General features: G+C 28.5%; 8 protein-coding genes across 16 annotated transcripts in view; 3 read left to right on the forward strand and 5 right to left on the reverse strand.

Annotated features, from left to right (window-relative positions):
- LOC124494095 (guanine nucleotide-exchange factor SEC12) overlaps window positions 1–5,127 on the reverse strand; it is a 50,565-nt gene extending 45,438 nt beyond the window's left edge. The window contains exons 1-4 of one of the 3 annotated variants that reach the window (XM_047057284.2): window positions 4,763–5,125; window positions 3,788–4,703; window positions 3,499–3,734; window positions 1,093–3,424 (exon numbers count right to left, since the gene is read on the reverse strand). In XM_047057284.2, coding sequence (XP_046913240.1) covers window positions 3,339–3,424; window positions 3,499–3,734; window positions 3,788–4,703; window positions 4,763–4,976 — 1,452 coding nt within the window. In that variant the 5' untranslated portion in view covers window positions 4,977–5,125 and the 3' untranslated portion in view covers window positions 1,093–3,338. Of the gene's footprint in view, window positions 1–1,092; window positions 3,425–3,475; window positions 3,735–3,787; window positions 4,704–4,762 lie in introns of those variants that run through there. The other 2 variants (XM_075735916.1, XM_075735917.1) reach the window with 2 other exon arrangements.
- On the forward strand, window positions 2,250–3,401 carry LOC124492269 (AP-3 complex subunit sigma). The gene is made up of 4 exons (XM_047055155.2): window positions 2,250–2,436; window positions 2,522–2,613; window positions 2,686–3,007; window positions 3,143–3,401. Exons 1-4 carry the CDS (start codon window positions 2,365–2,367, stop codon window positions 3,263–3,265), a joined length of 609 nt encoding a protein of 202 aa, XP_046911111.1. The 5' UTR covers window positions 2,250–2,364; the 3' UTR covers window positions 3,266–3,401.
- A 63-nt stretch (window positions 5,128–5,190) lies between the features above and the next one.
- LOC124492175 (putative polyketide synthase 42) lies at window positions 5,191–6,726 on the reverse strand. The gene is made up of 3 exons (XM_047055037.2): window positions 6,156–6,726; window positions 5,566–6,089; window positions 5,191–5,500 (listed from the first exon to the last, which is right to left on the reverse strand). Exons 1-3 carry the CDS (start codon window positions 6,251–6,253, stop codon window positions 5,292–5,294), a joined length of 831 nt encoding a protein of 276 aa, XP_046910993.2. The 5' UTR covers window positions 6,254–6,726; the 3' UTR covers window positions 5,191–5,291.
- A 2,370-nt stretch (window positions 6,727–9,096) lies between these two features.
- LOC142598224 (uncharacterized) lies at window positions 9,097–12,173 on the reverse strand. Of its 2 annotated transcripts, XM_075735931.1 has the most exons (3): window positions 10,943–11,352; window positions 10,596–10,639; window positions 9,097–10,250 (listed from the first exon to the last, which is right to left on the reverse strand). In XM_075735931.1, the coding sequence occupies exon 3, from the start codon at window positions 10,238–10,240 to the stop codon at window positions 9,728–9,730; it is 513 nt and encodes a 170-aa protein (XP_075592046.1). In that variant the 5' UTR covers window positions 10,241–10,250; window positions 10,596–10,639; window positions 10,943–11,352; the 3' UTR covers window positions 9,097–9,727. The 2 variants fall into 2 exon arrangements, with proteins under 2 accessions (XP_075592046.1, XP_075592045.1); XM_075735930.1 differs by lacking the exon at window positions 10,943–11,352 and adding an exon at window positions 11,954–12,173 and having other exon boundaries at window positions 9,097–10,639.
- A 1,519-nt stretch (window positions 12,174–13,692) lies between these two features.
- On the forward strand, window positions 13,693–15,400 carry Mpc1 (mitochondrial pyruvate carrier). Its single transcript, XM_047062577.2, has 6 exons — window positions 13,693–13,904; window positions 14,021–14,024; window positions 14,126–14,141; window positions 14,210–14,290; window positions 14,357–14,489; window positions 14,555–15,400. The coding sequence occupies exons 1-6, from the start codon at window positions 13,837–13,839 to the stop codon at window positions 14,565–14,567; spliced, it is 315 nt and encodes a 104-aa protein (XP_046918533.1). The 5' UTR covers window positions 13,693–13,836; the 3' UTR covers window positions 14,568–15,400.
- LOC124498641 (pyridoxine/pyridoxamine 5'-phosphate oxidase) lies at window positions 15,300–16,444 on the forward strand. The gene is made up of 3 exons (XM_047062464.2): window positions 15,300–15,472; window positions 15,543–15,799; window positions 15,869–16,444. Exons 1-3 carry the CDS (start codon window positions 15,391–15,393, stop codon window positions 16,250–16,252), a joined length of 723 nt encoding a protein of 240 aa, XP_046918420.1. The 5' UTR covers window positions 15,300–15,390; the 3' UTR covers window positions 16,253–16,444.
- LOC124494193 (alpha-1,3-mannosyl-glycoprotein 2-beta-N-acetylglucosaminyltransferase) lies at window positions 16,380–17,613 on the reverse strand. The gene has a single exon (XM_047057395.2). It carries the CDS (start codon window positions 17,589–17,591, stop codon window positions 16,380–16,382), a length of 1,212 nt encoding a protein of 403 aa, XP_046913351.2. The 5' UTR covers window positions 17,592–17,613.
- A 784-nt stretch (window positions 17,614–18,397) lies between these two features.
- Window positions 18,398–26,203, reverse strand: LOC124497811 (adipocyte plasma membrane-associated protein-like). Of its 6 annotated transcripts, none has more exons than XM_075735924.1 (6): window positions 22,189–22,307; window positions 22,001–22,101; window positions 21,743–21,830; window positions 21,264–21,607; window positions 19,784–20,460; window positions 18,398–19,720 (listed from the first exon to the last, which is right to left on the reverse strand). In XM_075735924.1, exons 4-6 carry the CDS (start codon window positions 21,497–21,499, stop codon window positions 18,984–18,986), a joined length of 1,650 nt encoding a protein of 549 aa, XP_075592039.1. In that variant the 5' UTR covers window positions 21,500–21,607; window positions 21,743–21,830; window positions 22,001–22,101; window positions 22,189–22,307; the 3' UTR covers window positions 18,398–18,983. The 6 variants fall into 6 exon arrangements, with proteins under 6 accessions (XP_075592039.1, XP_075592040.1, XP_075592041.1 ...); XM_075735925.1 differs by having other exon boundaries at window positions 22,181–22,286; XM_075735926.1 differs by lacking the exon at window positions 22,001–22,101 and having other exon boundaries at window positions 22,189–22,295.
- Window positions 26,204–27,312: the final 1,109 nt, after the last annotated feature.

Genomic DNA, 27,312 nt, shown 5'->3' on the forward strand with positions numbered 1-27,312 from the left:
GAATACAAACACCACCTACGCATATATAATTTTTACCGTATTTAAGACAATCAGCGTTGAACATACAGTCTTGACATCTGCCCATAAAACAGCGTTTATTGTATCCACAATCAAAATCATATTTACAAGTCTGAATGGGTACGATACCAAACAAGACGATAAATGCAAACGAAATTAAAATGATTTTGTTCATCGTTAGATAAATGTTGTCGTGGTTGTTGTTAATGTTGTTTGTTGATAATTTTGCTGTGATGATGAGATATAGCATTTATATCCATTTTTCCATTGCTATAATTGCAATCAGAAATAAAAAAAATCACCAAATTCTATTGCTTAATTTGACATTGTCGATAATTTATTACATACGATGCCATTTTTTTACGCAGAAAAAATATTAGAAAAATAAAATCACAAGACAGATTTTGGCATTTATAAATTAAATTTATTTTATTTATTATTATACTCGATGAAATCAATAAGTCATTATTAAATCGATCAAACAAACAAAAATCATTTTTTAAGTGCATCTATAATTGACACAATGTTTATGGACCCAATTCTTCTTACAATCGGCATCACTACGGCAAATTTTATGTTTGCTTGGAATACAACGACCTGCTGAACATTCATAATAGATACCGTATTTAAGACAATCTACGCTGGTAATACAGTCGGATACACCTTGACAGACACCATTAATGCAACGGGCATTGGCTCCACAATCAGAATCATAAACACAAGCCTGAATGGATACGATACCAAACAAGACGATAAATGCAAACGAAATTGAAATGATTTTGTTCATTGTTGAATAATTGACGATATTGTTGTTGCTCGTTGATGATTCAAATGAATGATGATTTCGTTGAGATACCTAGTATTTATATTCATTTTTTCAAGTGCTCTAATTTCAATCGTCAAAAAAAAAATTTACCTATACTATTGCTTAATTGGATATTAATATTGATAATCAAGTACATATGGGATTAATGTTCAAGAAGAAAAGAAATTTTTACGATTGCATCAAATTGCAATAAATACGAAACAGTTTTAGAAATGATCAATTATCCCAAATTGCAATATCAATTGTCATTTGACTCTTGAAAATCGTTTTATTGTATTTTTTTTGTTTTAATTATCAATCAACAAGTGGATATCGTATCCAATGATAATTTTTACGAGCGTGTATGTCATTATTCTTTTTTACACAGGAAAAAATAGAATAATGAAATTACAAAACAGATTTTGGCATTTACAAGTTAAATTAGTTTAATATTCAATGAAATCAATAAATCATCATGAAATCGATCAAACAGAAAAAAAATAATTTTTTTAAGTGCATCGATACTTGACACATTGTTTATGGATCCAATTCTTTTTACAATCGGCATCACTGCGACAAATTTTATGTTTGCTTGGAATACAACGACCTGATGAACATTCATAATAGATACCGTATTTAAGACAATCTACGCTGGTAATACAGTCGGATACATTTTGACAAGCGCTGTTAATGCAACGGGCACTGGGTCCACAATCAGAATCATAAACACAAGCCTGAATGGATACGATACCAAACAAGACGATAAATGCAAACGAAATTGAAATGAATTTGTTCATTGTTGAATAATTGTCGATATTGTTGTTGCTCATTAATGATTCAAATGAATGATGATTTCGTTGATATATCTAGTATTTATATTCATTTTTCAGTGTTCTGAATAAAAATATTGATAATCAATGGGACATATGGGATTAATGTTCAAATAGATAAGAAAAAACTTTACGATTGCATCGAATCGCAATAGATAGGAAACAATTTTCAAAGAAAAAATAATCATCAATTGATTTTCAATGAAAAATTGGCAATAATTTTATTGCATATTTTTTTTTATTAATATTTCAAACATTTCAAAAAATAAATTAACCATAATCAACAGGTGAATATCGTATCCATGATAATATTTATGTCATTATTTTTTCTTACAACAAAAACAAATATTAGAAAAAAATAAAACTACAAGACAACCAGTGTATATACAATGATGAGTTTATTTCATTTATAACACATCAAAAATAATTTTTGATAAGGCCATATCGCATATTAAAAATTAATGATTGTGTATTGGTAGGAGTTTTTTTTTTGTTTTGTTTATGACGATACAACGATGTGTAGTGGAGATATTGCATTTAACATTATCAACAATGACAATAAATGAATGAATGAACAAATAAACAAATGGCCAACTAGAGCAAAAAAAAGAGGAAAACAAAAATACTATTTTACTATGAATTCCAATCGTTGTTGTCCATTGAATTTTCTCGTATAATCATTGTTTTGGACAAAAAAAAATAGCAATAATCATGATTCATTCGGTATTGATATTCAATACACAAGGAAAACCAAGATTGATTAAATTCTATGAATATAATTATGTAAGTAATCATTATGAAACTAACTAAATTGAAAAAAATTCTACAATTTTCATTTTTCATTTTTTTTTGAAAATCATCATATTAGCCACCAGACATTACCAAAGAAATTATACGCTGTGCATATGATCTAATACATTATCGTGATTATTCGGAATGTCAATTTATTGAAACTGATATGTAAATTAAGAAATTTTTTTTGCAAACAAAAAAAAAATAAAAATAAAAATTGAATCAATTTTTGTTCCATAGTTTCGATATGGCAAACACTCGCTGTCAAAGGCCAAAATTGGATGAACAATTATTGCTAATGTATCGTCAATATGCAACATTATACATTATATTCATTGTTGATAATGGTGAAAATGAATTGGCCATATTGGATCTTATACAAGTGTTTGTTGAAGCAATGGATCGATGTTTCAATGCTGTCTGTGAATTAGATCTCATTTTTAATATGCATAAAATTCATTATATTTTAAATGAAATTATTGTCGGTGGAATGGTCATCGAGACCAATTTGGATGATATTTTATCACGTTATAAAGAACAATGTAAATTGGAAAATGAATCGGTATGTCAATATTTTTTTTTTTGTTCAAAATTTTATGTACGGACGGTGTTGAAAGAATCTTGTGCAAAAAAAAAAACAAAATTATTTGGATCTAGAAACAAAAAAATTGCAAATAATTTCATCTATATTGTATAGGATCAACAAATTCAAGGAATAAAAGCAATGGCTAAATTACGACATCAAATCAATTTGGAAGGACATATCAAGACATTGCAAAAAAATTTAAAACAAGGATTAAAAACTGCTACTAAAACATAAAATTGTATAAATAATCAGTTGAAAATAACAAAAAAAATAAATTTATTTTTCTTCTTTTTTTTGGACCCTATAATCATAAATCAAAATAATTCATGGTTACATAAATGAATAGAATAAACAAAACAAAGAATAAAAATGAACCAAAAAATCCTAAAGTGGCTGTTGTAATGAGAATAAAAAGAAAAAATTAATTTCAATAATAATTTTTACAAATAATAATCATTTTTATTTACCTCGTTTGGGAATTTTATGCAAAACAATTCGATTGTCAACCGAAACAGATACTAAAGCTGCATCAACATCACCACCAACAAGTTCTAATGATGCCTGTGTGGTTGAAAGAAATTCAATACCAGTAACAAATATGTTATGAGCTTGACTGAATTGATAACATCGTTGAAGACTGAATGCAATGAATACATCAATGTCACCGGTTTGTTTTCCGACAGCTAAAAATCTACCATCATCACTAGAATAATGAATGAATTATTAATTTGAATTGTAATTTAAACAATCAAATACCTGATTGCCATGGCAAAAAGTGGAACATCACCGGCTGAAATAATTTTTTGCATATAATATTGATCTTTCTGTATGGTCCATTTACAAATGTATGAATCTAATTTGGCTCGACTGTTGAGCGCTACAAAAAGGCGTACATTATTTTCATCACCTTCAACTATTGAGTAACGACATAATCGAGGTAAATATTTTGCATTGGTAAATATTGAAAGCTTTTCTTTATTCGTTGGTTTTGGTATCACTTGACTATGTTCCAATGATGTGACCAATTTGTAATTGTTAATATTCCAGATTAAACTACGGCCATCTCTGGATACGCTAGCTAGATGACGACCAGATGGATGAATATCTATATCATCGATTTCATTTTCATGAGCTTTGAGTCTAGTTAAAAGTTTATAATTCGGAAGCTGCCAGAATCCAATATGACCATCGGCTCCGGCACTAAAAACCATATTGGCATTCAATGAATATTTAATCAATTTTTGATAAGGTTCATCCGAATGAAAATCTGTTTGAAAACTTTCTTTAAGATCAAAATCAAAAATATAATCAGGAATGGTATTTGGAACGGAATTTTTCTTATCACCGTCTTGGTTATCATTATGATGAATATCACTATCTGTTTTAAGTTTATTCTTAATTTCGACCGTCGGACCATGATATTCTTCGATATTCTCTTCAATATCTTCGATAGAGTTCTGTGAACTTAGGCTCATATGTCGACGACGAAGATAATTGCTTGAAGAATTATTTTGATCATTTGAATGATCATCATGATGATTAGTAGTCAGACCGTTTTTGAATCTAAATTTTACATCATAAATATGGCACATTCCTTGCATTCCACCGCAAGCCAATTCAAATAAATATTTCGATGATGGAATCACACACATATTCATGATTGCATTTGCACCTGTAGAAAATTCCAACAAATAGTGATTGGTAATTTAGTAATAATCATTTTCTACTCACCAACATCAAAATGTGTTGCCAACGTTGCTCTGGCCGTATTTGTTACAGGATCATAAGTTAATTCATAAATTTCAAAAGGATTTGATATCCCAGTTTTAGCCATACCTCCACCACCACCGATCAGAATATGACGTTCAGAAATTGATTTAATACAATAGATTGGAAAATTGACTCGAGCCAATAGACTAGCCCTTTGTATATCTTGTTCGGACATTTTTTTACTCGGTTAAATTGCTGATTCAAACAATAAAAACAACGAAAAAAAGGTGATGAATAGCGAAAAAATCATCAAAATTCGGTGTATGCATGCATAACACGTAAACATTAAATCACCGCTTCACAAATATATTTCCATGGTGATATAAATCGTATGGTAGGATCGTTCATAAACACTAGTTCATAGAAATTCAAATTTTATACGAAATATATTTACAGAAAAATCAATCTTTATTTTCATTAATATTTCATCGATTCAGATTATGAATAAAAAAATCATTTGAGTAAATTTCAATCAATCAAAAACAAATAATTATTTCTGTATGATGATTCTGATCTGTCCATATGTTAATTCATATTTATCGGGTATTCCATTTGCTTCGATAATTTCGCGCGAATAAAGTCGTAGAAAAGCATTCTTGACATAATCACTTAATCCTGAAGCCATTATAGAGTTTCTTTTGATTGGATCTTTTTCGATCAAATATTTTTTCGTCAAATTAGGAAAATATGGCAGAACATCTGTTTGAAAAGAAAATGAAATATGAAAAAAATGGATAAACAATTCTTTTAAAGAATCTACTTACTTGATCGAAATTCATCTTTAGGATAAAGTTGCTGAAGATGAAGTAATTCAATCCAATGAATATTGAATTTATTTTTCTCAAATAAAGTTCTCAATTGTTCTTTCTGTTCATTTTCACTTGGAATGACGATCAATTCAGAGAATTTATCACGTTCATCTTGTGTTAAATCGGTGAATAAATCTAATAATGTGGTTACATTTGAATAACACATGCCACCTGGTTTCAATAATCTGTAAATATTTTGAACAGCAAGATTTTTATCCTCAATCCAATGGAGTACACGATTCGAAATGATTAGATCAACTTGATTTTCGTATTTACGAATCACTGGATCCAATTTATCCCATGGTAATGATATATCTAAAACCTGATAACGAATACGTGGTGATGGATAATTTTTCTGTGCAAATTTAATTGCTCTCATATCAATATCAATGGCCATAATTTGTTCACATCGAAGTCGACAATCGATTAAACTTGTTACACGGCCACTACCGCAGCCAATATCCATAACAATGTCATAGCTAGAATAATTTCAATGCAAATTAATTATTTGGTTATTCGACAAAAACAAACAAGTAAATACTTACTTATAGCCATTATCATCAATAATATTGTCTAGAAGATTATTAGCATCACGAAGATGGGCATGATTTGAATAATCAAATTCTGCAATATCGATTTCCATTTTTGACCATTCACTACAACAATTTTTAAAATATTACTTCAACAATAATAATAATAATAACAATGAAGACGATTGGAAAGAAATAAAAAAATTTGAAGATTTAATTCCAATTTGGTAGTATAATGTTGTATTATATACTAGATCAAACTAGAACATTTGATATAAACACACAAAGACAATGTTCATTCGTTTGTCCGTATGTTCATATGTTTGAATACAAATAAATAATCAATCGATGGTGTCATCAATGCGTTCTCTCTCTCTCTCTCTTTGCCAATATGGGTAAACATAATAATAATCATCAACATTATATATTGGATTTAGCATTGAAAACATTGCTGAACATCATCATCATGTCGGGGTGATTTCCTAATAAGGATTTACCATCATCATGATGATGATGATGATGATGATGATTGGGTTGTTTACAATCAATTCAATCATCGAAAATTTTATTTTTTGAACCCAAATCTTATCGGCAAAAATTTTTTTTTTTTTTTGTTCAATAAATACCAAGAAGTATATATTCAGTATCATTGTACAATATTTTATCATTGAAAAGATTAGACAGATTTTTTTTTCGTTGTCATTTATTTGATTGAAAGCATAATAATGTATGTATATATTGGATGGCCAAAACAAAAACAAAGTACCAAAATATCATATTGTTTATCTATATCTCAAATGAGTGTGTGTATGTGTGTGTACAATGCATAAAATTGATGATTTTTTTTGTTAATTCTAAAATAAACGCTCAAATGATGATCACATGATGATAATTGTGTTGATGATGATGATGAGAAAAATTACTTTCAAAAATCATCATAATAATAATAATTATTATTGTTATTATGAAAAAAAATGAATCCAAGAAATCGCGAAAAAAAAGTACACTTGCATGTGTTGACATGTTGATGATCATGTAAACATAATAATAATAATAATAATAATTCCAATGTGTTATGAAAACTGTTATTTTTTTTCATTTAAAATTCCATTTGAAATTCTTATTTCAACAATAGCAAAAAAAAAAAAAAAAAAAATGCATCGACCACCATCACCACCACCACCACCACCATCATGCTGCCATTGAACATTGACAGAAATTGAATATAAAAAAAACAAGAAAAGAAAAAAAAATGGAACAAAAAGTGTGTTTGTATGTTATGCGGTTTTTTTTTCATGGATCGACCTTGACACTTATATATATAATTTATATATATATTATATTTAGGAGGGATAACATTTACTTCGTTATGTTTTTTTTTAGGTCACTTTCTTTTGGGCATCAAACAACATTTTTTTTCTGTTTTGTTTTGTTTCATATAGCAATTGTTTTCGTTGTTTTGTGTTTGTATTACCGTATTATTTTTCATTTGTATACGTGTGTGTTTTGTGTGTGTGTGTGTGTGTGTAATTAAATTTCAAATTCAATTCATCATACACATACACACACGCACACAAATAAACAAACAAACAAACAAAGAAAACACAAACGAAACATAAAAATTGGTTTGTTAAATTCAAATGAACAAAAGAACAAAAAAAAAATCTGATCATAATGATTTATTCAATTGATTTTCTTTTCACTCGTATCGATTACTATTTGAATGATAATGATTGAATGAATGCAAAATGCACATTTTGGAATTCAATTTTGATGAATTTCAATAATTGATGATGATGATGATGATAATAATAATTTGTTCGCTGCTATAATCGGATTCATATGAAATTTTTCAAAATTTTCTAAAAAAAAAAATATATTCGACCTTAGATACGGCCATTGCACTTGATTTGATTGAACATTGTGTGAATGGACTGACTGAATGAAAGAATGGTGAGCCAGAAATTCATCATTACGGTATTATAAATATCAACAGAGAAAGAGAGAGAATTTTCAAAAATCAAAAAAAAAAAATTTTTTTTTTTAATTTAAATTTAAATTTTGTCATCATTTTGTAAGGGAATTTATTTTTATTTTGGAACAAACAGCCAATATACACACTATAGTCCATTTGGATGCAAAAAAAAAGTAATAATAAAGAGAGACAGGAGACGATGGTGATGGATACAAGAGACGATTTTGTAAATTTGCCAAAAGTAAACTAAACAAACACAATATAATAAGAAGATATATAATATGCAAGCTACCTTGACCTATAGCGTGTAGTTTGATAAACAACAACCGGTCCGTTGTTGTCACCGTTATTTATTCATTCATTCATTCATTCATTTTTCATTTTCATACATTCAATTCGTACAATTTTCTACAAAAAAAAAAAAAAAATTTTTTTCTTGACGGTGATCTGTGATCATATTTTTTTTTCTTCTTCAATTTGACGATTGATTTGTGCTATGTCGTTGTTGTTGTTGTTGTTGTTTGCATTATCAGTGACAACAACAACAACAACAACGTTTCTGTGTGTGTGTGTGTGTGTGTGTGTGTATATGTCACAATCCATTTATGGATACCAGAAAAAAAATGTGGGAAAAAAAATCTTTTTTTTTTAATATTTCATTTCATTCAAGAAAAAAACAATGATTTTTTTTTCTCCTTTGTATACAATCAAAATAAGTTAATCCATCATACGCAATTTATAAACTGATGCAACAATTTCGTTTACATTATCCATTTGTGAACAAGAAAAAAGAAACAACGAATGAATCCAATCCAATTTTTTTTTTTGCACACTCGATTCAAGAAGAAATAATGCACATCAAACCGTTTTTGATTACAAATCAATCATTTTCCACAAGCTCATTCACTTGTTTTACCTGATTTTATTATTATTTATTTATTTTTTTTGGCGACAAATCAATGAACCAAACGTCAATTTTTTTTTACTTTTTTCTGGAAAAAAAATTTTAAAAGTTTAATGTCCGTTATATGATTTGATTACATCAACAAATATATATATATACTGAATGTTTAAAACATTTGATTTCTAGAAAAAAAAATGGAATGAAATGAAATGAAACAACTAAACAAAAACGACAACACATTATCATCATCATAATGATATATAAATTTGGAAGTTATGACATTAAAAAAAAAAACATAAAGTGGATATATATTTGATTTTGGATGACAAATTTTCTTTCTTTTTTTTTTTGCTTTCTCTTTCTACTTCCCAAAAGGTGCAACGCACACGTACATAAACATAAATAGAAAGACATCATTTTCTAGTTAATAAATTAATTAAACCAAAACAGGAATAGGGTGAACAGAAACAAAAATTTATCATCGTGTTTTTTTTTTTTTTTAGTTATCATCGTAATCGTAATATATATCAAGATTCATCATGTGAAACAGAAAGGAATGAAAAAAAAATCAATTAAGTATTTGAATGGTAAAAATTTCAGAATAAATATGATTCATTGAATTGGATTTAATTGAATTTTGAATTCAACGTGTATTTTTTTTTTAACTTTGGTCATTTTCAGAGTTTGTTCGGAATGTGTTTTTTGTTTCTAATATTTAGACAATTGTTGAGTGGTAGCCGCCAATGGATGTGTAATAACAGCAATACGTGAATATTTTTCTTCCCAAAAATCATTTGAATTTAATGAATGTCGTGATAAATTATGATGATGATGATGATTATAATGACCATGGCTATTATTAAAATATTTATCATTTGTTGTATTTCCAAATGGTGAACGATTCATTGATGATGATGTTGATGAAAAATGATTGGAATTATAACGAGAATTTGTTGTTGTTGATGATGATGATAATGATGAATTTAAACTTAGGCTACTTGATTGATGATGATGTGAACGTATTGGTGATGATGAACCAGATGATGATGATCCTGGCGATGATGATGTTGATGATGACGAAGATGATGATGATGATGATGATGTTGCCATGAATGATCCACGTCTTGGAGATCGATCAATATCAGGAACAATTTGATCTCCATCATTGCCAGGGTAGTTATTATTATGATAATTATTATTCCAACAACTTTTCCAACTCATTTTTGAAATTCTTGATAAATATCATTGATTGAATTGAACGAAACAAAAAAAAAAAAAATAATGATCAAATTCAAATCATTCCACTATGAATGATAGGATTTGATCTCAAGAATAATTTAAGTAGTTATTGGATTGAATTGATGAAATCATTATCATCATCATTCAACAATAATCATCTAATTTAACCAATGCCAATTGTTGAAAAATGAATGATGATCAAATGATGATTCAATCGAATTTGTTGCAGATTGTTGCTTTTCTTGTAGTTGTCGTTGTCGTCTGTTACATGGAATTCGTTGATAATATCTATCCGTATCATTAATGTTATCATATGAAATAATTTGATTGTTTTTACGATTTTTGTTGTTGTCTTCGTTACAGGCAGATAATGATTTGATACTGTTTGTTAATAATGATTAGAAAAATTAAAACAAAACAAAAAAGAATATGGAAAAAAATAGAGAGAAAAGATATACTATGGTGTGGATAGGTTTGGATCAATTAATATCTCCTTTCTCAATACACACACACACACAAATATTCTATAGTTGGGTAGTATCATCTTTTGTTTTTTTTTCTCTATATTTGTGTGCATGTATGTCTTATGGATAAAAATTTTTTTGTTTGGGTTTTAATCATTATGATGATGATGATGATGATGATGATGGCAAGTTGATGCGCGCTCGAGCAATACATACGTACATAATAATTGGTAGCATTATTTTTTGCCGTTATTATTGTCAAATTGTCTGATGATGATGATGATGATGGTGATGATGATGATAATTGGATTGTGTCACAATCGATATATAGATGTGTTTTAAAATTTTGATGGTGATTTTTTTTATTGAAAAAAAAAATTTTAGGAAATCCGATTCGAAAAAATTATTTTTTTACGTTCTTTCAAACATACACACACACATAAATTACTATCATTTCTCATCAATCATCGTTGAATTGCAAAGAATTTCACCAAAAAAAACAACGAATGACAACACCCACAACGTAATTTCAATATATAACAAAATTTTTAATTTAAAAATGGCTGAAAGTGAACACATAACACGCGCACAATTTTATACCTGCGTGTTTAAGTGTGTGACTGTGTGTGTGTGTGTGTGTGTTTAAAAATAACAACAAAGTTTTTGGATCATTTTTGGAACAAAATATAGCAACAGGAGATTTGAACTAAAAAAAAAAAAAAAAATGATTCAACAATAGCGACCAACAATCTCTCTCTCTCTCTCTCGCACTCTGTAAAGTTGCTGGCTCTTCATCATCGTTATCCATTCATTCATTCATCCATCACAAAATCATTCCAAAATGGTTTTTTTTTGTTGTTGTTGTTGTTGTTTTGCTACCAATGTGTATAATTGATGATGATGGTTGGTTTGTGTTTTTTTTATGAGTACAACTTGAATTATCAGCATCACACACACACACACGCAGACAATTATAGATAGAAAAACAAGCGCGTGTAAATAGATTTTTGTAAATGGACCACATGGATGATTCAAATTCGGTAAAAGTAAAATGAAAGAGAAAATTAAAATTGAATGAAAGAAAAAACAAAAATAGAGAAAAAAAGCAAAGAGACGAAAAGTAAGCAAAGTATCAAAATGATAAATATAGAGTGAAACGTTTGATTCAAATGTAATGTTTCTGTTGGGTTGTTGTTATGACCCACCGGTAATTCGTTTTGGAAATCATTACCTTATCGATATTCAGATGAAATAATTTTATGAATTCAAACAAGAATCGAAATAGAACTATCAAACACCATAATTTAACATTAAGTAGAATTTCATAATGATCACATCAAGTTGTGATGATTAAACTTTATGAGAAGTGTATATAAAGCCAAATGATGACCAATTTCAATGGGTGAAAAAAATCTTGAAATGTGATTTAGAATTAGTTATGGCCTAATAGTGTGTTATGCCCACCTTTCAATTTCAAATTTATATTAAAATCATTAAACTACCCCCGAAAAATAAAAATTACAACAAAAAGTAGACATCAGACACATATATTGAGAAAAAAAAAGATTAATGAAGAGTGAAAGTGAAAGAGAAAGTAAAAAAACTAGAAAAATAAAGTGAGAGAGAGAGAGAGAGAAAAGTAGAATCTCAACATTTCATTAGTAGGATGTGTCATGTCTGTGTCTGTGTGTTCATGATGTTGTGAATGTTGTACATTCATCATCATCAGCAATAGTTTACTCATAATGATGTGATCGATTCTTGCATTATATAATTGTAGTATGAATAATAAATAAAGATGCAAGATGCAACAAGTGTCTAGTCTTTATAAACGTGTGTGTGGATGAGTGTGGATGTAAACAAGTGTTGATTACCAATTTATTGTATTTTATTTATTAAAAAACAAGGTAGAACGGAAATTGTGAATATCAATTTTTGTTGTTGATGTTGCTTTTGTTGTTTCAACTATTTTTCAAGGGTTTTTTTTGGTTACGGCTAGATTGGTTGGTAGTGGTGGTGGTGATGGTGGTGTTGTTGTTTGTCAGGAAAGAAACGCATTAAAAATAAACAAATTAAATGAAAAGAAAACAACAGGTAGCAAATGTTTATGGATCGATATTCAATTTTTCTTCAGATGTAAATTTCCCCATAAATTATGATGAATCATCAAAATCATTGTTGCATATCGATTGTATTGCTTTCGTATTCATTTCAATGGAATCAAATCGATTTATCTTTTTTTCTGGTTTTTCTATTTTTTTTTTGTTTTGTTTTTGTTCTTGTGTATCTATCCATTTCAAAAATTTCAATCTGAATTGAAAAAAAATAAAACAAAATCAAAAATAATAATGACAATATCCATCTTTTACCTGTATCGAAACGAGGGTGTTTTCATCATCGATGTCATTTCAAAACACACAAACCACAAATTGCATTTTAAAAAAACATCACTAACGTTTGAGAAAAATGATCAAAAAAGATGAAAAAAAATAATGATAAGTTATAGGTCTACAATTTAGTGACAAAATTTTAAATTGTTTGTCTGTTTGTCATTTCACGGGAAAAACATACAAATACGATTGATTTGATCATTTGATTCAATCATAGTTCTCACGAATTTCCTGAGAAATTTGGTTCTTTTTTAGTACAATCTTCATTTATTGCAACATTTGGAATCATATTTTAGCTGATAAATTGATAAAATAATCTGATAATCATCATCATTTTTGATAAATGAAATATACAATTTTGCAATTTTCAAATTTAACCATGTATATCACATTGCTTATGAACGGATAGAGGCTGTCACGTGACCTTGAACAAATTTTTTTTTCAGCTGAAATTATTCTCGAGCTTTTGTTGATTTTTTTTTTAATGTTCTGACGATTTTATAGGGGTGGTGATTGACGTATTCGTAAATTTTTTTAATTTCTTGTTTGTTTTTTCTTGGTGAATTTGTTATCACACGAATTATCATAATCATAATAAATAATTCATTTAATCATTCTTCTCTGTAGTTACGTAATTTTAGCTTAGTTCATTTTTCAATTGTAGATTCTCTTTTCAAATCGATTGCAATATAAGATTCTTTCATCATCATAAAAACTAAATAAAATGTCAAAACTAATCTCGACTGCTTTTCAACAATTGAAAAGTAAAGAATTTCGCACATATTTGATGAGGTATTGGTCTCTTTTTTTGCATAAATCGTTTATAATATTAATTTTTCGAATTTATTTTTTTTTCATTCAACTTGTTGGCGGATTTCGCGTGCCCAATAACACTTATTCTAATGAAGCACGGTAATTATTCAATTCTATTTAGATCATTTTATCAGTAAATGTTAATTTTTATCTTTTTTCTCTATTTATTCGTTATTGATTGAACGTTTTGAATTTCAAAGCATTTCTGGGGACCTGGTAAGTGTTTCATGAAAATTAAATGCAAAGCTGTATTATCCGATTTTTGTTTGTTTGTTTGTCTGTAGTTGCCAATTGGGGAATTCCTATAGCAGCGTTAGCTGATATCCAAAAAGAGCCAAGCATTATAAGTCCAACAATGACTTGTGGTTTGTATATCAATATTGATTATATATTATCAACGGTTTTGATGAGAATTTTTTTTCCAATTTTAGCATTGATCATTTATTCGGCTACATTTATGCGTTTTGCCATTCGTGTACAACCACGCAATATGTTATTGTTTGCCTGTCATATAACAAATTTTACTGCACAAACAGTTCAAGGTGTTCGTTATATAAACTATCGGTAATTATTGATTATTTTTTTATTGATAAAATTATTTTGTAATGAATTTGGTTATTTATTTTCAGAATGAAATCTTAAATTGAAAGTTTTTTCCGATGAATTCGTATTATTATTGTTGATCATTACATAATTTAGTTTTAGTTGATAATTAAGGCAATGCCAAAAAATAGAATTTATTTATTTGGAATTGAAGCCAAAAAAATATGATGAAATTATTATTGTTGTTGTTGACTGTTTTTTATTTTCAAAATTTAATTTGTCATAATGTAATCTGAATATTCCAGAATTAAATTTCAATATATTAACTCTTCTCTATAAATTTCAGCGTTTTTTTCAATTTCTAAAAGTTTAATTATTTGAATGATCCGCTATTGAAAATGTTTGTCATATCTTTATATCAAATTTGGATCATATTTTTTGCATCATCAATCTTTTTGTTTATTTTCAAATGTGTTACAAATGAAAAACAAAAACAATATAAAACAGAATACGATAACGAACAAAAAGCAAAAAAATCGGCAACAGTTGTCGATCCGAAAAAGGAACAACAGCCACAGACGAAAAACAAAAGTCCGGATAATCTTAATCTTACAACATTGGAGAGCATGGATTCAGCATTTCGACCTAGAAGTACACAAGAAGAATTTTTATCAAAAAATCTTATGAGTGTTATACCGGCGCCAGGTGATGAAACCATAGTGACTAAAACATATAAATAAATCATTATTCCCGCCATTTGGATTCGAAAATTTCATCATTACCGTAATTTACGTATTTTATGAACAGTACATCTTTAAAGGTCAAGAATTCAGTTTTTCATATAAACTCGATCAAAATATTCTTTGAGCTGCCAATTATTTTGAAAATTGTTGTTTAATTTTTTTTTTGTAATAAAAATTTAATGTCTAAAACTTTATCAATATTTTCTTTCATAATACGTCGTAGTATAAATTTGTCTTCCACGATGTCTGCCGATCTTAGTGGTTAGTTTCTTGAATATCTAATGTTTTTAACATTAATTTTTTTTTTAAATTTTGTTTTAAATTCCACCAGATATGCGAAAACCTTATTGTGATAAATCTCAAGCTCTTACAGATGAAAATATCTTATCAGATCCATTCGAGCTTTTCCATCAATGGTTTGAAAATGCCAAACAAAATGCTGGTAAACATACTGAAATCAATGCTGTATGTTTGTCGACTTCATATCAGAACAAACCATCTTCCAGAATGGTACTTTTGAAAGGATATGATCCTGATCATGGATTTCGAATATTCACCAATTATGAAAGTCGAAAAGGAAGTGAAATTGTGTGTATCATTTCGTCTTATCAACTCAAATTATCAAATCAAAAAAACTGATTGTTCTTTTTATTTTAGGAACAAAATTCAAATGTTGCTTTGCTGTTTTATTGGGAATATCCACAACGCCAAATTCGTATTGAAGGACAAGCTCGTAGAGTTCCCGAGAGTATATCCGATCAATATTTCAATGCTCGACCAAAGCTATCTCGAATCAGTGCCATTGTTAGCCAACAATCAAAGAAAGTGGATTCCAGAGAAACACTGCTAAAAAGACAAGAAGAAGAGGAAAAACGATGGACTGATTGTGATGTGATTCCTAGACCGAATTTTTGGGGTGGTTATTTCATTAGTCCCGAACGATTTGAATTTTGGCAAGGACAAAGTGATCGATTACATGATCGTTTTATTTTCGAAAAATCTGATCAAAAAACATGGTTTCATTATCGAATTCAACCATAATCATCATATTTTAGCACTAAACAAAATACTCGTTTTTATTTGAACATTGATTTTTATTGAACAAAATGACAGCTCTTTCCATTTATTATTGTGTTCCATAAAGAAATTAACATTTTTTTTTCTTTATTCATTTCCAATCGATAAGATAAATTTTACGTGTAACTGGTGGTGCCAAATAAATTCTCATTCCATTATACATGAAACTGATGATTCCTTTGTAAGCGGTTCGTGGAACACCACATTTAAAATCATTCATCAAACCAAACATTGATGAATAATCGATAAATTCATTTTTCGTAAAATATGTTATACGATATGTGGAATTTGTTCCATGTACATAAATTGGATCCATTGTTTTCAATGCTATTGGATGAATATCTTGACTTTTATTATAAACTTGATATAAAAATTTTTGATCATAATTTTTTGAATACAATTGATCAAGAATAATTTTTCGATTTTCATAGAATGAATAATAGCCTTTTGAATGATGAATAAATGAAAGATGTTGTTTAAAGTATTGGCCACGACTAACACCTTTCATTCCTGATGTGCTTGTACGTGGTACTTCTGGCCGTACACATAGACGATTTTTTCTTTGTTCTGGCTGTCTAAGCCAATCATCCCAGAAAGCAATTGGCCATCTATCTTTGATTTCATACCATAAAGATCTTTTTAGCATCCAGCCAAGACCTGGGAAAAAATCTGTCAAATATAGTAACGATGTTGATGATTGATCGATCAGATGATCTTTTCCATTATCATTCCAGGCAGAAATACAAAAGATTGAATCATCATTATCGAGCAGTGTGGACATGGTTAAGAAATATTCGAAAAAATCTGGTGAAAAATTAAGATCATCTTCAATAATAATTAATTTATCAATCATTGGATAGGTTTGAAATGTTTTCTCAATAGCCCATCTATAATGGCGACTTATTTTAACATAGCCTTGGAATCTTTTTAATTTGGTATCAATATGTTCATTATGAAATGGAAAATAATAATGTTTCTGTACGATACTATCATTGACGAATTTTTCAATCATTTTATATACTGATTTTTTGTTACAATCTTGACTAACTACGATCGGCATGTTGATCATCATTTGAAGAATGTCATGACCAACATTTCTTTTTCTAAATGAAACAATCGTCTTGTTTCTAATCGATTTCAATTGATTCAAAGTTGATTGGATTAATGATAAACGATCACAAACAATCAATAGTACACAAATGTTTGTGTTTACTTTATTATTATCATCAACATCTTTATTGTTATTGTTTTCGGTTTGATTGAAAATCTTGTTCTTTTTGAATTTTTCATTCATCATCATCATATTGGACAATGGTCGTGATGATTTTTTCAGATAACCAGATTGATAGAAAAGATAGAATGGTACGGAAATTATTAGAAAAAAGAAATATTTTCTCAATCTAGCCATTTTTTTTTCTCACTGTTGTTTCAAACGATTGAACGTATGTTATGGTTCGACTTGTGCACAAAAACTCAAAAAAAAATATTTGAGAAACGAATTTCGAATTATTATTTCGAATAACTGAGTGGCTGTGTCTGGAGAATCAGCATCTGGAGGAAACAATAATTTTCTAATATTAAAAAAAAAACGTCAAATCATGTATATATTTGATTTATGTTTGTGAATGACCGGAAATGTTACAACTAAAAAAAAGATGCTTGTTACGCTTGTTGTTGTTGTTGATTCAAATTTTCTTTTCTTTTCTTTTCAAATCATGTCTCATCTTACCATAATAATAATGGTCCACAATGAATGTCTCCCATGTATATATGTGCGTGAATCATATATGATTTTTTTTCCCTTCTATTGTTCTCGTATTGTCGATTGTAAAAAAAAATGATGATGATTGGTTGTCGAAATTTTCCATTTCATTTTCCATTTCATATTCGTTATTGTCACTATTATTTTTTTTTTTTTTTTTTTTGATTTCATTCAATCTTGCTTCATGTTTATATTTTATAAAAGCTTTTTATAGACAAAAAAAAATTCACATATCTTTTTCAATTTTTTTTTCTTCATAACTCGAGTTCTTTGTATAACTGAACAACCATTCATCATGCAGACTAGCGAGATAGCATCAACAAAAAAGTATACTACAGGCCAATAAATTCTTGTTGTATTTAAAAAAAAAAAAATTCGTTTATTAAAAATGAATGAGAATGAATTGTTAGATAATCAAGAATAAAGTAAAAAAATTTGCGATTATATACAGTTTCATGGCATGTATGTGTGTGTGTGTGGTTGTAAATCATAATCAGTCATTCATAGCAGAATAGTTGTCATTGTCATTATCATCACTTCATTATGATTGTTTGTATGTGGTGACATTGTTTCCATCTTTATCATCTGGCTTGAATAATATAAATGTTTAAAGAGGGAATGCTTGGAAGAAAAAAATTAATGAAAAAATGAATTTGATGTGCAAAAATTCATATGGATTCATTCAACAAAAAAAAGAAGAAAATTTCAAAAAAAAATAATTCGAGATAATGAAATCTATGGTAATTAAATGCATGCATGCATGTGTGTGTTGTTGTTGTTGTTGTTGTAAGATGAGGTCGTCATCGCGGTCATCATCACTTTGAAGAACTTGAAACAAACAAAAAAAAACGTCCATTATTATCATCATCATTACTATGATGTGTATGATTTACCATTTGGTTGAGATTATGACAATAATAACAATATATATATCTATGTGCTACTACTATATCGTGTAGCATCTTTTCGTAATCTACGATTCAATGTTGATGTTGATGGATTGATAAATATGGCCTTATTATCATCATCAAGACTTATTGTGTTTGTACCATCTAGATTTGTGGCGATAGCACGTCTAGTACTACCATATGGTAATAGACTAAAATCGACACCATTCTCCGTTACTTTATTATTGCTGGTAATTTGTTTATTTTTTTGTTGATAATCTTGTGTGAAATTCGGTATCGTTAATTTCAATATATATGGATTATTATAAGAACCAATATATAGTACACGTTCATAAGGATTTTCTGTTGGTCCTTCGACAACTTCTGATAGTCGAAAATTACTGCCATCAATTGAATGCAATGATCCTAATAAACGGCCATTCGAATCTAACTCTAGAACCATACCATAATCATTTGATATTGCTTCATCATAGAAAAAATGTAAATTTTTCAATCGAAAACCTAATCTTTCAAGATTAGAATTTGACCATTTTGATCCAAGCATTTCAATCTTTTGGCCAAGTGCCGTGAAATTTTGCATAATTTCTTCACGTATCCATGGCTTATCGCTTAGCCAATCAATCATTGATGGTGATGATACATTGCGTGCATTCACTACAGGGAGCCAATATGTTTCTTGATATTTATCTAAACTTCTAATCAGATGTTCACCTTCACCGGGTAAGTTTTGTATCCATGTTTCGGTTTTACCACGTTGAGGACCTGTGAACAAAAAATTGTTTCGAATGTTGATTGATTGATTAAATGAAAATATAAAATCATTACCTCTAATATAATGTCGTACAACACGTCTGGCAGTGAATTCTACCACCAGGATAGATGTTCGATCATCCGATAATTGAACACTTGATGGATACCATAATCCTTGCATTAAAACTTCTGTTTGATTTAGATCCATATCAAAACGAACAACACGACCAGAACGATCAGGTTCCAGAATCATTCTTGGCCATTCATTTAAATCATGACGAGTACTGGCAATAGTTATATAGAAAACAATACCACCATTTGTTCCACCACCTTCATCTAAAGCTAGATGTGTCATATATCTTGAACCAACTTGATCAGGTGAAAGTAAACGTTTAACACGTAATCGTTGTTGATTAGCACCATAGAAGCTAATCTGATGTAAACCAAGATATGCATCGATAAAATAAAGATTGCCTGAACGATCAACACGTATTCCAAGTGGTCGTCCACACAATGATGCATCCCAATATTTTGTACGACATAATTCATTGGCCACTTTCACAATCCTTGTTGCATTACCGGTCTCTAGATTACAGCGATATATTCCACCGCCAATGGTTCCAGTATAAAGATAATGTTGATATACAACAAGTGAACTGGGACCCATCAATGCACCTTCACATAAATGTGTAGCCTGTGAAAGCATATTGTTGGGCGTTAATTCACCACGAAATGCTTTGATCAATGGAAAGCTAATTATCAACAAAACAAAAAAATAAAAATAAAATTAAAATTTTTTTATAAAACCATCATTTGATTGTATAATAATAATGATGATGATGATGATGATGATTGTGATCTTGTAACACCAATCCTAAATGTTCAAAAGAAATTATCATATTATAATATTCGATAATCTTGCTTTACAACTTTTTTTTCATTTTGTTTTTCTAGGAAATAATAATTCTGAATGAATACAGAAAAAAAATTGTATATGGGCTTGGATATCTAATTCTTTTTTTCTGTATTATGTATGAATATGTGTGTTCATTATTATTTTCATTTGACCCAAGTGGACGAAAAAAAACACGTGCCAATTTGGATATATAGATGATGACCATAGCACGTTTACAATGATGATGATGATTATGATTGCTTTAATTCACTGTCTATCGTTGGAAATTTCAATCTCAGGTCATTGTTGTTGTTGTTATTGTTGTTACGATTCTTATTTTTCTTTGCTAACAAAACAAACAATCAAAAAAAAGAAAAATTTGATCACGCATGAGTAGTTTTTTTTTGTTCATCTTGAATAGTTTTTACATAGAATTTTAGAACGGACGAATAAAGCAATTAGTAGAAAAAAACAATTAATCGATAAACCTGTTGATTGTTGCTAGTTAATTCGATAATGCGATTATGATTGTCGATTATAAGTGGTTATTATCCACACACGTATTTTTAATGGCGATAAATTTTTCAGATTGAAATTATATCAAGACAAGTCATTCGTGTGTGTAATTATGTATGACAACAAACAAACAAAAAAACTTACTTGTATGATAATGGTCCGGTTTCAGGATATTGATGCGGTGCATAATAATTGTATGGACGAAAACATTGTACAAAATTTTTCGTTGTAAATAATGATGAAATCACTATTAATAATATCGATAGATATTTCATGATTAAATTTAAAAGATTTTTTAATTGATCCATTTTGAATAGATTTGATCGATAATGATGATGATGATGATGATGGTGATGGTGATGGTGATGATGATAGTACATTTTGTAAGCAAAAGGAAAAAAAATTGTCCAATTCGATTCGATTCAAACAAAATGATTTATTACAACATATGAAGAGAATTTTGTTTATTGTTTGTTTGTTTTTTTTCACTGAAATATAAAGTAGTAGTGAATCAAAATAGAAAACAAAACAAAAAAAAATTAGAATTTTATTGCCTCAATAAAAATCATTATCATGCATGAAATAAAATCCATGTTTCACGATTCAAAAAAAAAAAAATTAACCCTTGATTCTCGATGAGAATGATGTCAAAAAAACACACACACGAACAAATGATGAACAAAATGGAAAAACAATATGATGGTAAGATCACTGAAACAAAAAAAATGTTGAAATTTAAAAACAAACAAATTTTTTTTCTTTTAAACAAAAAAAAAAAAAGATGAACGAGATATGAATTTTTAAAACAGAAAAACAAAATCCATTTTTTGATCCAAAATGTTTACATTACTGTTCATTTGGATCATGAATGGCATACTGACTGAATTATTCAATGAATGAATGAATGAATGATGGTTATTCATATTCACAGCCATCCATCCGTATTTGACAAGAAAAAACATCCATAGTACATCACTATATACTACATGGTTCATTCAAAAGAAAAAAAAATTTATCATTTTTATATTTCTTCTTTTTCTTTTTCATTTATTTGTTTCTACGATCTTACTATATATTCTATCTATATCATTGTTGTTATAAACATCGTTTTGGTTTTTATTGTATTATTGTTTTTAACTCTTTATGTGATGATGTTCGTCTGTGTGTGTGTGTGTGTATGCGTATGTGTCTGTATTTGGGTGTTTCATGTATACAATCAAAATCTAAAACTTGTCCATTTTCTCTTTCTCTCTCTCTCACTTTAATATGAACAATGTTGAACAACAAAATAAAATATTGGTCAAATATGAAAATGAAAAATAGAAAACAAAAATGTCTTTCTCTCTCTCTCTCGCTCGCTGCTTTTCGCTTTTTGTTTCTCTTTTTTTATATCTAAAATTCAAAAATTTTAACCATGTGAGTGAATGATGATGATGATGATTATGATGATGAATCCAATTGATAATGGATGCTTGGTAATAATATTCAGCCAGTCAGTCAGTCAGAACTACCGGCTGGTCCTGGTATGTGTGTGTGTGTGTGTGTGTAATGGTGGCCAGATAAGAAAAATAATTTTTAGTGAAAATATTTGGAGGGAAAAAAAATTTATTCCACAAAACACACTGACACATATATTAGGCGTACAATTAAACGGGTAAAATTTTGATAATGATGATGATGATGATGATGTGATGATAGTAAATGATAATTCACTTTGCTATGTTTTGTGTGTGTGTGTGTTAAAAGAAAAGTCTATTTTTTCGGTATCAACAACAACAAAAAAAACAATCTTCCTTTAAATTGAGATGAATGTTTTTTCCCATCTTTCTTTCACTGTTCATTTATTCACATTTTGGTTGATTTCAACGTTGTTGGTCTTTTGTTGTTGTTTTTTTGTCCATTTTTGGATGTTGATGGTAAGTATTATAATAATATAATCATCATAATAATGACGATGACGATGATGATGATAATAATATTCAACGCACACGCATACACACACACACACAAAAAAAAAATAGGGAAATAGTCAAATTAATCCAAGTCATCCACACTGTCCACATACACACACACACACACATCAAAAGAATTATGGACACGAATTGAATAGAAAAATTTTTTTTTTTGCTTTGACAATTTATTCGGTTTTGTATTGTTGTTGTTGTCGTTGTTGTTGGTTTGTATACACAGAGAAAAAAGCATGTAGTGTACTATTCGATTTGGTAGTGTACAAATGGTAGTGCACACTACCAAATGTATAAGTACTTAACAATTAGGTAGTGTACATTACTAGTTGGTAGTGTACAAATGGTAGTGCACACTACCAAATGTATAAGTACTTAACAATTAGGTAGTGTACATTACTAGTTGGTAGTGTGCAAATGGTAGTGCACACTACCAAATGAATAAGTACTTAACAACTAGGTAGTGTGCAAATGGTAGTGCACACTACCAAATGAATAAGTACTTAACAACTAGGTAGTGTACACGACCTCAGCTAGGTAGTGTACACGACCTCAACTAGGTAGTGTACACTATCATTTTTGAAAGTAGTTTACAACAATTTAAAAAATTACAACATTATAACATATGAACGGATGTAATATAATTTATTCCATCATACTCTGTTTCTTTCAACACATGTTCGAAATGTTTAACTTTGATATTTTTTCTATTTTTTTGCCATGGTAAATAGTAAGTAGCTGATTGATTTTTGGAGCAAATATGTAACAATGTTTTGTTGTTATTAAACATATTGTAAAATATTGGGGCATTTATTCATTTATTTATTAAAATAATAAGATGCGAAGTGTCATGCACTATTGCATCATTTTTTTTTATAAAAAATCAATTAATATTTTTACAAATATCTCTAATCTCTAATATACGTAGATTAATATTGTTTTTTGGAAAAAGATAAAATATTTGAACAAGTTCTGGTTTCCTAAAAACGAAATGAATATTTTATCGTTTTTGATTTCATATATGTTGAAATTAAAGACGTTGTATGTTAATGATAACGACAAATGTCTTTTCGTTTTATTTGAGTCCATTTTTGGATGTCAATCAAAGAGAACCAGGTAAGTATGTTTTTAAATAATGCTAACAATATAGAATTGTTCATCATACGTGTTAAGTATAATATAACTATTTTTATTTTACTATTAAAAATTCTTCCTATTTTCAAGTCATAATCAGATTCAGATTTCCGTCGATGTTGATGCATTGAATCTCAACCAATTTCAATTTATCAATGACCACGGAAATCAAATCACGTTTGAATCATCGATACAAACACAGGTATTTTTATTTATATTTTTTTCACTTATTGTAATTGTTGTTGTTTATTTTTTTTTCTTTTTCTTTCTCTTTTTTTTGTAATATTTACAAAAATAGGGAAATAGAAATCAAATAGAATAATCCAAGTATTTTTATTTATATTTTTTTCTAATATTTTTAACTTGTAATTGTTGTTGTTTATCTCTTTTTTTGTAATATTTACATGTTTTTCCCCCTTTTTTTGTTAAGATATAGGGGTAAATGTTTATTTAAAAAAAACAAACAGGTATGTAATTGAATTGAAAATCCACGGTTACAACTAATCCTTTTCAATTATTTAGTATAATGCCATGTAGTCAAATCTCTCAATGCCGCTGATATGATTCGAATTGCCATATTAACATATTTTTGGGATTTGTAAACTCGGACATTGTGTTGAAAACATTTAGAACTTGGAGAACGGAACAATATATCTTTTCTATTGGACAACAAAAATTCATACCATAAAATGTTGGAATCAGCATAATACAAGTGCATTATCATGATATTTTGTTTTTAAAAATAATTTATACTTCATTTATTATTCATTTAATTTTGCAATAAAATTTAAATTCAATACAAATAATGAAGAGGAGGTCGAAAGGATTAAAAAGGGGGAGAGGTCAAAAATCAAAGTAGTGTACTATTCGATTTGGTAGTGTACTATTCGATTTGGTAGTGTACTATTCGATTTGGTAGTGTGCACTATTTTGGTAGTGTACTATCGATTTTGGTAGTGTACTATTCGATTTGGTAGTGTACTATCGATTTTGGTAGTGTACTATCGTTTTTGGTAGTGTACTAGCTGATTTGGTAGTGTACTAGCTGATTTGGTAGTTTCGCCACTCCACTACGATTTAGTAGTGTACACACAGGGCTATTTTTTTTTGTGTGTACACGGACGTGTGTGTGTGTGTGTGTGTTGTGTATCGGAAAGTAAATTTCACTTACACACAAAAATAATTCATGCCTTCAACACAGTAATTTTGTTTTTTTGACTGTTAATTCAAAAGAGTCAGCAATAGAGAGTGAGACAATTTATTAGATCAATGGCTATCCTTAATGCACATTTTTGGTCATTACATAAATTCCTGGATTATATATACATATGACAAAAGTGGTGATTGTACACAATAACCTGTGAGAAAATAGCTATGCTGTTCATCATCATCATCATCATCAATTGATCAGAAATCCATTAGAAGTATGCAAAAAAAAGATCTTTTTTTTTAGCCATCAAACACAATAGGATTAATGAATGATGATGAATTCCTTATTGATGATGATCATTTGAAAATCGAAAAAATCACATATGAAAATCATCATCATTTTCATTATATTGTGTTCATGTAATATTTTTTTTTTCAATGATGAAAAAATTCAATGGAGTAATTTAACTTGATTTTTATTGGCAAAAATGAATGAAATTTTTTTTTCTTTTCTTCTTAACGCCCCCTTCTCTTAAGAATACCTTGATTTTGATTTTGTTTTGTTTTTTGTTTTTGTTTTTTGTTTCTTGATTTGGAAATTTTTTTTCATATATTTCTTTCCTATACAAAATCAACGACAATTTTGTTCATTTATTCATTCATTCAGATGATAAATTGAAAAGGAATAAATGAAATAAGATGAATGATCGCAACTGGAGCAAAACGTTTAAAATGAACATTAACCGCGATACGTTGTTGTTGTTTGGCTATTGTCGATTTCAGATATTTCATTATTTTTACTTTTCAACTATCAAGGACGGATACATACACATGAATGTATGTAGCATGTTTTTTTTTCTTTTTTTGATCAAAAAAAAAAAGAACCAGATGAAAACAAAACAAAAACAATGTAAGCAAGTTGCCGATGAGGATATCAGCATCCGTAGCTAGCATAAACATAAAATGTACAAACAGTAAATCATATGTCGGTTGTTGTTGAGCCATTTATGGTACAAATGATATGGTCATTGTCCATTTTGTTTATGTAATAGATCTTTTTTTTCACATTTTTCTGCTCTTTTTTTATATATGTCTGTGTGTGACAAGGTCGATCAAAAAAAATAAAATAAAACCACACTAATATATTACGTGATTATTTTACAGGTTGATTTGTAAATTTTTTCAAGTGTGTTTATGTCTACATTTGATTGTGTCATTGTGTATTTTTTTTTTTTTTTTTTTTTTTTTTAATTCTAAAATTGCTACTGGTTTTTTTTCATATTGTTCTGTTTCCTCCTGTTCGTGTTCATCATCATCATCATCTTTATTGTCGTCATTGTAATCCGTTATATTGCACCGGATTTAGGTTGGGAAAAAAAAAAAAAAGAAATTCTCTGGCCATAATGATGTTGAGAATTGTATTTATGATCAAAATCATTGTCATGGCTGATGATTGTGGTATATTAAGAAAAAAAAATGTGGAATGTTTATTTTTATTTGACAAAAAAAAGAGAGTCAGAAAAAATTTCTTTTTTTCTTCTTCCTAAACGTGAAATTTTTTTTTAAAAAAAAGCTTAAATGATCATGATAATGATAATGATGATGATGATGGTTAACTGAGAAACAAAAAAAAAACGTACAGTATTTGCAATTAAAATTCTTCGCTTCTGATGTTGGCCAGAAAAAAACAACAACAACAACAAAGAGAAAAAAAGAAGTGAAGAAACAAAAAAAAAACAACGATATCGCGATCATCGAATATAGATAAATTTTTTGCTATCATTCCACATTTTTCTTTTTCTTTTTTATTTTCAATTTGCCTGTTGGATTGTTAAACATCAAGTACACATTATCATCTTCATCAATTTTCGTTTAATTTAGAAGAAAAAAATGAATTTACTAATTATCACGAAGATGAATGTGCATGAAAAAAAAATCCATGTATC

Source organism: Dermatophagoides farinae, chromosome 2 (assembly GCF_024713945.1).
Source record: "Dermatophagoides farinae isolate YC_2012a chromosome 2, ASM2471394v1, whole genome shotgun sequence".
Taxonomy (NCBI): Eukaryota; Metazoa; Arthropoda; class Arachnida; order Sarcoptiformes; family Pyroglyphidae; genus Dermatophagoides; species Dermatophagoides farinae.